Raw genomic sequence first — 11,423 nt, forward strand, 5'->3', positions numbered from 1 at the left:
GGAAAATAAAATATACTTGATAAATCGAGATAAACAACTAGAAATAATAACGAAAAAAAATAAATGTAATAAACTTGAGTACAGTGTTTGGTTTGCATTAGCTGATCAGGGGTTTTATTCATATTTCACCATCAGCTGCATTTGTTAGCTGTTTGACTGCCAGCTGATTAATAACAACCATTCATATTCAAACAGGTGTCTTTTTTTATACTCCTATTGTCTGGCGCCAAAGAGTGAGATTTTCAAATCGTAAACAACCCTATTTTTAGAAAATTAGTTGATTTCATTTTTACATCATTGATTATCTTCATATAAAAATTAGAAGCTTATCTGGAGCCATCAGTCATTCATTCTGCTATCAAGACTGAATGACAGAAGACATAAAAATATATATATATACTGCACAAAGACGACAAGAACTTTAAACTATATATAAATTAGTAAAATTAGTCATGTGCCCGTTTTGGAGCGCTTTCTGAATACTTACTGAAACCCAGACCCGGCTGCTGCACTGAACTTGTTTATTTCAATTTGTCCCGTGTCAAAACTGCACCAACTTCGACAAAGCACTCTTTTGGGTCCACATCAATACACCCACTAAGTTTGTAGTAGATCAAAGGAGTGGTTCTAGAGGTATGCGAAGGAAGTACTCCTGAAGACCCTCACATTGTTAATCAAACCCTATAGATAAGAGAGACGACACCCCCTGAAGATAACATGAGCTTTGGAAGACTTCCAGTTCACGAGTTAATGAAAGGAAAAGGCAGCTGCTTTCTGCTGATACTGTAAGGAGGGAGGCTCAATGTTGACCAAGCCATCTCCACAACAAAGAAGGTGGAGGAGGATTCAGTTCATCTACGTGTTGACCTCATATGTTTCAGCAATAAGGAAGGCCTCTGACTCAGTTGTTTTGTCTTTTCATTTCCCGTCTACACTGGAAAAGAGGATGTGTCGGGTTGTGTACATCTGCTGCTTGTGAACAACTTGAGGGTTCATTTCTGCAAATACCTGACCAGTTTTATGATATAATGTACAGCGTGATAGACTCACAGTGCTGGATTGAAACCCGGATCAGCTGGTCATGTTACTATAATAACAGAAACGGTGTCTAATCAATGTGTAACAATGATGATATAATTATAGAAGAGCGTGGCCGTTAAAAATGTGTTAATACAAAATCAAAAACACACAGTCGGTGCAACAAGCTAGTTATTCTTATTCAGCTTCTATTATATTATCAATAAAAATGTATAATATAATATAATATAATATAATATGTTGTTAGGGGGGAAAAGATGTGAATTTTAGTTGCTGATTCAGATTCCAGACCAACAAGTAAAAAGTGAACATAGCTCTGATGAGTTAGCATCAGTGCTCTACTGTAGCACACAGTTAGCTAGTTAACGCCAAAGTAAACATTTCAGTCGTGGAGGTGTTCTCGTCAGGTCAAGACCTGGTCTAAAAGGTGTGTTCCCAACTTTGAGAAATGTTCCTTAGGCTATGTGAACTAATCAGGACTGAGGATTTTGAGATGTACTTATTATGGCCGGCAATAGCGATCGTTAAGAGATAAAGTTAAGAGACAAAATTGAGAGAAACAAACTGAGCCGGCCTAGGATCAATATCTGGATTCCAAAAGACTACACTACCCGACAAGACCGGGTCCAAAAACTCTTATACCTCCGTGGTCTGCGTCTGCTGCAGGAGTGTTCTGTGGAGCTAAATCACATATTCACCTAAATTAAAGAAAAGTACATTTTATGAGTTTCTGCAGAATAACAGTTTAAGGGTTTTATAAAATATGAGCATGCATCACATATTGATTGGTTGGATTTTAAGCTCTGACACTCAATCAATTGTAAATCTAAATAACTTAATTGTCTTCTCTCGCTCTCTCTCTCTTTGTAGTTTTTGTTGGACTACAGCGGCCGGTCCTCAGAGGGCAAACAGCTCGTTGAATTTATGTCTCACAGGAAGTCCGAGGTCACGCTGTTTGTTCCTCATAACGCCGGCTTCGGTCCAAACCAGGTGATGCAACCTTCAATTATTACTAATTATTCACTAAATACATTAGAAATGACCAACACTAATTCAACTTTTGGTTTACACGATCTCATGCTTGGATTTTCAAGAAATGGACCGATTCACTCCAACACATGTATTAACCTTTATTTAAAAGTTCCTAATTAGGTTTTTCACCTTTTAGAACTAAATTAGTTCAATCAGAATACCAGCAGGATCCAACTGGTGGAGCCGTGACTGAAATCTGATCTGTTTCTACTGTGTGTGTGTGTGTGTGTGTGTGTGTGTGTGTGTGTGTGTGTGTGTGTGTGTGTGTGTGTCAGACCCTGTCTGGTAGAGATCTTGAGTATCACATCTCAACCAATCACAGCGTTAGAGCATTTACGGATCTGAGGCACCAGGAAGTCATCTTATCCAGGCTTGGATTTAACCTGACTGTTACCCACGGCAACAACGAGGTCAGTATCACACACGCACACACACATACACACCTCTTAGGTTAATGAGTCCAAACACAGAAATAAAAGTAAACGAGCGGCCATGTTTATTGACATAAGTTTATTGATTTTGTGTCTTCATTATTCTTTTTAATGATCAGAGCTTTAAGCTTGTGAACAAACGGATGCTGTTGGAGTGGGACATTCCTGCTGTAAACGGGATCATCCACGTCATCGAGGCCCCGCTGACAGCGCCCCCCCCACTGGTGAGTGAACATGGTTTAACCCAGACCTGCTGACTATTAGATTAACTTCTACCTCTGGTTCTGAACCATCATGTTTTCTGTCATTATGCAGCATACATTTTATTTTTCATGGTGCAGATTCACCAAAATGTAAAGCTCAAAGATAATGACATCACACTTCCTGTTGACATCTGTAGTTCCAAATCTTACAATCACAACGGTAACAAAAGCACAAGTGAGACACAGTTCATCAAAAATATCTGACAATGGTACATTTATTTTTAATAACTGAGGCTCAGAATGTCCCATCAACTGACACACTATCCATTCATATATAGATATCTAATGAAGATAAAGGCAAAACAAAATAATACCATTTCATTTATTTGAAATGATGTCCCGGAAAATTAAGTAATTTAACATTTCTTTAAACATGTTAGGTTAGCTTAGCATACATGTTTCTGTTTATAGTTTGAATAAAATAACTTATTATAATTAAACAACAGTTACATAATCATGAATAGAGAAATATTACAGACAAAGCTTTCACCTCTCAAAAAAGCAGAGATAATGAAATTCAAAAAACAAATCTAAGAAAGAAGAAAACACAGAAATCTTTCTTTATTGCCTTTGACAGTCTTTCATCAATACTTCAATTCTATCCACCTCAGTGAATCATTCCTTAATAAATTAAAAATAAATTGTGAAATTATAATTTTTTTTAACAGTTTTATTAGTTAATAAACAAATTCAAAATGTAACAATACGCAGATGGAAATTACCTACTATTTATCTACTATTGTACTGTACTGATATGTAGCAGTACCAGTAATTGTACAACAGCAGAGCTAGCTCGGCTAATAGCAAATTCTTGCAAACAAGACAAATCAAAGAGCGGCTGTATGGAGTCTAACTGGTTGGATAAGTTTGTTCTCAACTTCTCTGCTGGCTGAGACAAAGCCGGCCTTCTATCTCTACCAGCATCAGCTGCAGGCAGTAAATCACATCAGAGGGAGGAGGAATGACAGATACTGACTGAAGTTTGTTTTCTTCATTCTTTATAAACTTCACTCAGGAATGTTGTTTATTGAAAAGACATTTTAGATTTATTTTTCAGTGAGATATTATTGAGTTTACTTTGATGTTGTAAACATTACTGTCGCTGCTCTGGAAACAATATTTAAATATATTTAAAACATGAATAAATTCTAATGCTGTTCTGAATTTACTTGTTTTTTAAATAATAAAAAGCAAGGGTGGCTGTGGCACATGAGGTAGAGCGCTTGTCCCATAACCACAAGGTTGGTGGTTCAATTAATTAATTATAATTATTATAATATTTAAATATATTTAAAACATGAATAAATTCTAATGCTGTTCTGAATTTACTTGTTTTTTAAATAATAAAAAGCAATTATTATTCTATCGATGAAGAGCAGAACCGAACCGAATATTGATAAGAAACAATACCCATCCTTAGTCATGTATTTTTTCCACTGGTATGTAACATCACAGTAGGACGGCGTCACCACGCTGAGTTGTGTCAACATTCAGAAAAGACTGTTTGTGTTTAACCTTCAGTAGTTGAGTTTAGTTTTATGTTCCTGCTCTATGTTCTTTACTTATCCTATGCACAACAATCAAAGATATATATATATATATATGTGTGTATATATATGTGTGTATATATTAAAAAAAAATTCTGGGGATTAACTAAAATAATAATTCATCATTAGTTGATTTTTTTTTTACGTCCTAAACTGGCTAACAATGAGATGAAATGTTTGCCAAATCGTGAACTGCTGCAGTTCTGAGTGCAGCCACTAGGATGACGCCATGACGACCGTTTCCTCTCCGTTCTGCAGCGCTTCCTAAACTGACTGTTCCATCTGTTGTTGCTCGGCAACAGCTACAGCTGTGGCCGCCGAGCAGATGGCTCTGTTTAGCTTCTTGGCACAGTTTTCAGGAAATGAAGATTCAGATCAGTTGAGATAACGTCGCAACCCAATCAATATTCATGATGTGGGACACGAGAAGATGATGAAGACTAGATCACAACAGATTAATCTAAAGCCTTTAGCTAAATAATCATTTGATTCCTTCAAAATGACTTTTCAATTTTACAGGGGGGGTGTCAAACTCATTTTAGCTAAACCATTGCATATTAACCTATAAATATAAACCTTTCTAATTATTTTCAAGTACATTCTGAAAACATTCATAATTCATTTACAAAACAGATGATGAACAGCTTGACAATATCAAGTTGAGTTCTCGGCTACGACTCAAAACAGAGTGCTGTTCTCTCTAACCTGCCAACAGTTCATTAATCTTCTCTGTTCTCAGTCGTCCTTGCAAATTCTTTGATTTTTTTTGGCGCTGAATTTTGGCATTATATACAATCATACCCGCGTTTTGTCTGAATGCCTAAAAGCATAGTTCTGTTACACGATCTCCAGAATTTCGATCAAGTCAGCTGTTACTACAAAGTAATGATACACATTTAATCAACATTTAAGTTTCTTAATGACCACATGATTACAGTGATGTTGACACAGTTCATCTGAAAACTGAGACATCACATTACATCACAGGTCGCATCCTACTGTGATGTCAAAGTTGCTGTGCATCAGTACAGTCCAACAATGGACATGTACTAATGCATTTTGAATTTATTCTCTGATTAATGACCCTGGATAAATTATTTTTTGGGGTTTCTTTTGAACACGTTTACTTGGACGTCTTTTATAAGGATATTTATATTTATTGTGTGTGAGTGTATGAGTAGCGACTACATGGGAGAGCTGCTGTTTTATGGTCTTAGTTATTACACATCAAGGTCACAGACTCTCAGAAACCACCAACAGTTTATTGCAGTCTGAACTCAAAGCCTTCAGTCAGGAAAAAAAGTTCAAGCTCAGTGTCAAAATACGTTCATTTTCCTAATTCAGACATGTTTGTTAAAGGAGCTTGATTTTGAAAAGCCTTTGGGTGCACCTAGCAGGCACCTCTTGTCACCAATATCACTGTTAGATAGGTACCAATGATCCTGGCCGGTTTAATTCACCTGCTGGAGAAACCTCCTGTCCTGGGCCGTGAACATCCCATGCCAGTATGTACCGTAGGAATTTTGCCTTCTTAGGTGTCATTAATAAATATAATAGTATTTAGTACTACTCTTTTTGCACTAGGACTGAGATATGTGATGACCATAACAGTTTTTTGTAAGGCTGATTCCCAGGAGCTTAAGATCCATTGATGTAGACAGGTTTGTAATCCGGCTAATGACAGAAGTGTCATCTTGACAACAGAGTTTGTTTAATGCCTGGGGTTGCAGTCGTGTTGGTATAATGTGATGAAGAGGGGGCTGAGCACACAGCCCGCGGGGGCTCCGGTGGAGGAGGTGTGGCTGTCAACCAATCAGAACTACCTGGGGTATGTTTGTTAGGATTTCTAATGACCAATTGCAGAGTGTGGTCATAGAAAGTCATAGTATAGTCACAAAATGTCCTGAAAAAAGTAATACATAGTATGTTGAACAAATCCTGAAAAAGTCATAGTATAGTATGTCGAAAAAAAGTCTTTGTAAAGTATGTCAGAAAATGCCCTATAAAAAGTTATAGTATAGTATGCTGAAATAATGTCTTGACTTAAGTCTTAGTTTAGTATTTAGAAAATAAATTGTGGAGTATGTAGAAAAATGTCTTAAAAAAATCATACATAGTATGTTGAACAAATCCTGAAAAAGTCATAGTGAAGATTATTGAAAAATGTAGTATAGTGTGTCCAAAATGTCATGAAAAAAGTCATAGTATAGTATGTCGAAAAAAAGTCATACTATAGTATGTCGAAAAAGTCTTAAAGAGTAAAACATTATTGTATGTCATAAAAAGTCATAGAATAGCATGTCAAAAAATGTCAGTATAGTATTTTGACATTGAAAAAAAAAGTCATATTGTAGTATTTAAAGAAAAAAATAAAGGTCATAGTATACTAGGTCATAAAAAGTCATAGTATAGTAAAAACAAATCATGGAGTATGTCGAACAATATCACGAATGTCATAGTATAGTATGTTGCAAAATGTCCTGAGAAAAGTAATTAAAAAGTCTTAGTATAGTATGTCGATAAATCTAATGAAAAAATGCATAGTAAAGTATGTCAGAGAAAGTCATAGTATGTAAAAAAAAGTCATAGTAGAGTATGTTGAGTATGATATGTAAAAAAATAAAGGATGTTGATATAGAATATTGAATTTTTTAAGAAAAAGTCATAGTATAGAATGATGAAAAGTAAAAAATAATAATCTGAAAAGTATGTTGAAAAAAGCCATAGTATAGTATGTCATAAAGTCATTATAGTAGTAGTTCAAAAGTAAGAAAGTCAGAGTATAATGTCAAAAAGATTCTAGTATAGCATGATGAAATCATTCACTATATAGTACGTACAATTACAAGGTCACAGTATAGTATGTTTTTTATAAGTCATGGTATAGTAGTCATAAAAACAAAACCTCAGCCAGAACCTCAACTACTAACCTGGAAACATTCAGCCTTTTGATGCCTTAACTTTACATGTGAAGTGTTGTCGGCCATCTTGTTTTCCTCCACTTCCTGTTAACAGGATTTCTTCTTCCTGTGAAGAAAAACAAAATGGCTGCCAGGGTCAGTCATCCGTCATCCCCAGTTTCTCTCCCCAGTGGATTGTTTACATTAATTATTCATTCTAATTAGTTGAATTTTTTCATCTTCCTCTGGGGAAATAAAAGCAGTCACGTCTCCATGGCCACAGAAAGAAAGTCATATGACACGCCATAAAAATGTCATAGTAAAGTATGTCATTAAAAAAAGTCATAAAAACACAAGACAGAGAATCGCGTCTCCATAACGTCAATGCCGCTGTTGCCATTGTAATTAGAGCTGGACAGATAGTGTGTGTGTGTGTGAAAACATCCAGTGATGAGGATAGAAAGGTTTGCTTTCATGTTTTTTATATATATATATATATATGTAGTTATTCTTTGTGTGTGTGTCGTACCTGTCATCTCCAGATCTCCCCTCACGCTTCCCGAGGCTACGCCCACTCAAGCGGCACGGTGTCGGCCATCTTGGTTTCGATGTTGCTGGCCTGTGTGTTGGCTGCACTCGGCTACTACATCTTCAAACACAAGACGGACGCCTTCCGCTTCCACTACTTTAGGGTGAGACACACACACACACACACACACACACACACACACACACACACACACACACACACACACACACACACACACACATACATTGTGGTCAAAGGTTAACAGATGAATCTCACAGCCAAAAAACTCAAAAGTCTGACGGAGAAGAGTTTCTGTAACGAGCAGCTTCACCACCCAACAAATCAATCATTCTAGTAACCTGTAAATATGACTTTTGGGTGGTTTACAGGGACAGACAAACAGAGCGTAGATTTTCCTCAGTGTCCAAAATGAATAAAATACACAAACGTTCAGACACTTTGTATTAGTATGAGTTTTAGTCTGACTTTGGTTGGTCTAACTTTTAATAAAAGTACGCATGACTCTGTGTGATTACCTTTCCTTACTTTCCCTGAACATGCGTCCTTGTAAAGAGCAGATAAAGCAGATGTCACATGTGTACATGACGTAGAAATCCAGTAGTGAAAATCAGATTTCTTTAATCCCATACCCAAGCTGGCTTGTCATTTACAAAAATTTAAAAGCAATCATCTAACTGGACAAAGCTGACTGTAACCCCGGTATTGTAGTGCATGTAAACACACACTGATTGAAGAATCTTAAAGCTCTAATTTATATATTTTGTGGTAAATAACTCCATCAGTATCTTCTTCTAGTGTTCCTGGTTTTAGTCATATTTGTTCTGCAGTAAAATCTCACTTGCCAAAGAAGTCTCTGACCTTTAAAAAGGGACTTACTCGGTTAAATTAAGGTTGAACAAATAAATACACATAGAAAGTCCTAAATACACACAGAAATATAAACCATGATTTTAAGTGTAAGACAGTTTAAACCTGGACGTTAAAATGTCATAAGACCAAATCGGTGCGTAATGGATACCTTTCACATATCGAAGCCTTCATTCAGTGATCTAACGTTACGAATGTCAATCATATGTTTATATTTATATATATATATATTCTGCTAACAGTCATTTGTTTCCTCTGTGACAGGATGAGGATGAGGACGGTGCGCCCAGCGGCAGGAAGAAGCCCACGTTGGTCTCCATCCCCAACCCTCTGTACAGCGGCTCCAGAGCCTTCAGCGAGCCGTTTGGGGTGAGTCGACCAATCAGAGAGCGACTGAACGGCTTCATCAACAGGAGCTGTTTCTTAAACTAAACCTCTGAGGATCCAGTCTACACAGCCCTGTGTTAAAACAAAACTAGGGGCTGTTTCTGAATTTTTTTAAGAATAAAGTCCAGTTTGAATAACAGAGACTCTGCAAAACTTATTATATTACTATAGGATGGGATTTTCCAAATCTGCAAGGTAATCAAGATGGCAACTATTTTATCTTTTACATGATTGCAAGGTAAACAGTAGGAATACAGCTTTAGTATTACAAAGTTATCTTACTGAAATGTGTACTTGTATTTATATCGGTCACCAAAGTGCCTTGACAGTTGATGCTTCATATTAGCACCAGATAAACTTTGGAATACATTTTTACACAAAACAAAGAGGATTTTGTCATTCATCACTTATATTTACTTTACATTACAACTGACTGTTGTTTTGAGACGAACTTGAGTACTTGTGAACCAATCTTTAAGTACATTTGTGATTCTGTCTGTTGTGAATCCTGTTATTTAAACCCCAGTCTGGCTCTCTGTTTTCGGCATCGCTAGGGGTCATGACCTCTCTATGTAACTATAAAAGGTCAGACCAACTTTTAAACGCCTGGCCACCACTTAAATTTACAATCCATGAACACTCTGAGGTGATGAATCTGGGAATGCCCATAAATATTCCCTTTATGACCAGCTCTCCACGTTCTTTTTGTGTGGTTGGTTTCTGGTTTGTTCATTTTCTCTCCTTCCTACAGGAGGCCGCTCAGGGATCGGAGCCAGCTGAACCTGAAGAACCTCCAAAGATTCTGGACCTGGACCTGGACCAGTAGAACTGGAGCTGTCTGTTTACATACCACAATAACCTGTTTGATTTTACATGATTCAGCTTTTTCCTCAGATCATCTGTATACATATAAGAAATAAAAGTCAGTTAACTTAACCCAGATGCTCCATTTCATTTTTTAAATCAGCAATGGATCATATGTTTCTGGTAAACTGTCACAAACTCTGAAGTTCTGATGTGTTTTAGCCTCTTTTAGCTCCTAGTTTTACATTGACTGTTTGGTTTTCAGAAAACAATCTTTGATAAACCAACTGTACACTTTCTGCTCAGCACTCAACAGAAAAAAGTGAGAGAATAACTTCCATAAAAAGTCATAAAAATGTAATAAAGAAATGGTACTGTATCAAATAAAAGTCTTAGAACAGTCTTAGTTTTTTGTTATGTCATAGTATTGTATGTTATATAAACATATTAAAAACATAATATAGTATTTCATAAAATAAGTTGGTTAGGCAGCCCTAAATAAGTGTGCCATAAAAGCACAAATAAAAAGGCATACTATAGTAGGCTATAAAAAAGTCATACAAAGCACTCTGTATAAAGTAAAAAAAGAAAAAGCCATAAAAAGTCATGGAAACTCTTAGTATTCTATGTCATAATATGTCACAAAGAGCCGGTATGAGTCATGGTGTGCCATAAATTGTGGGAGAAAAAAAGTAGTGTCCCATAAAAAAAAGCATGTCATAAACATGTCAAAGTCATAAAAAAACAGGCCACGGGTAGATTGTGATTAAAAAGTCATGGAAAAGTTATACGTCATAAAATAGTCATTCTATAGTATGCCATAGAAAAAGTCAAAAGTATTTTAGTAAAGTATGTCATAAAAAAGTCATAAAATAGTCATAATATAGTTATTTATTAATTATAAAAAGAGTTGCTCAAATCAAGCAATCTGATTGGTTCATAGCCGTGATAAGACATAATTGCACCGGTTCAGAAACCTGTGAGAAGGAGCAACACAACGTCCCTGTGAGAAGTAGCAACACAACGTCCCTGTGAGAAGTAGCAACCCAACAAGCAACCCAACGTCCCTGTGAGAAGAAGCAACCCAACAAGCAACCCAACAAGCAACCCAACGTCCCTGTGAGAAGAAGCAACCCAACAGGCAACAATCCGTCTGGAAGAAGCAACACAATGTCCCTGTGCAAGAGAGCAACACAACATTCCTGTGAGAAGAAGCAACACAACGTCCGTCTGGAAGAGAGCAACAACGTCCCTGTGCAAGAGAGCAACACAACTTCCATGTGTGAGGTCCTGCTTTTGTCCACTAAAGTATATCTGGTCTATCTTCTTCCTGATTCCATGTGAATGCAGCATAAATCGAAATAACGGGACTAGAATTCGTCCCAGCCAGTGCGACTTGAAAATGTTTCAACTTGATCGACCAGATTAGGGTTTATCTCGGGGCAATCTGTTTGATGTCTTACATCAAAGAATTAGACAGATTAAAAAAATCCTGGGGGGGGGGGGGGGGGGACAATAGAAATCTGCACCACAGTTGCTCAAACCCTTTTCTACAAAACCTGAAAGGTCAACCTAAAGAAAACATCTGGATCAACAAACTCATC

General features: G+C 36.7%; 1 protein-coding gene across 1 annotated transcript in view; it reads left to right on the plus strand.

The window, feature by feature from the left end:
• The window catches only part of stab1 (stabilin 1), a 69,241-nt gene extending 59,290 nt beyond the window's left edge, over positions 1–9,951 (plus strand). Inside the window, exons 65-70 of the mRNA XM_054617810.1 lie at positions 1,909–2,028; positions 2,346–2,480; positions 2,621–2,725; positions 7,754–7,903; positions 8,893–8,997; positions 9,767–9,951. Coding sequence (XP_054473785.1) covers positions 1,909–2,028; positions 2,346–2,480; positions 2,621–2,725; positions 7,754–7,903; positions 8,893–8,997; positions 9,767–9,841 — 690 coding nt within the window. The 3' untranslated portion in view covers positions 9,842–9,951. The remainder of the gene's footprint in view (positions 1–1,908; positions 2,029–2,345; positions 2,481–2,620; positions 2,726–7,753; positions 7,904–8,892; positions 8,998–9,766) is intronic.
• The last annotated feature ends 1,472 nt before the right edge of the window (positions 9,952–11,423 follow it).

Source organism: Anoplopoma fimbria, chromosome 17 (assembly GCF_027596085.1).
Source record: "Anoplopoma fimbria isolate UVic2021 breed Golden Eagle Sablefish chromosome 17, Afim_UVic_2022, whole genome shotgun sequence".
NCBI lineage: Eukaryota > Metazoa > Chordata > Actinopteri > Perciformes > Anoplopomatidae > Anoplopoma > Anoplopoma fimbria.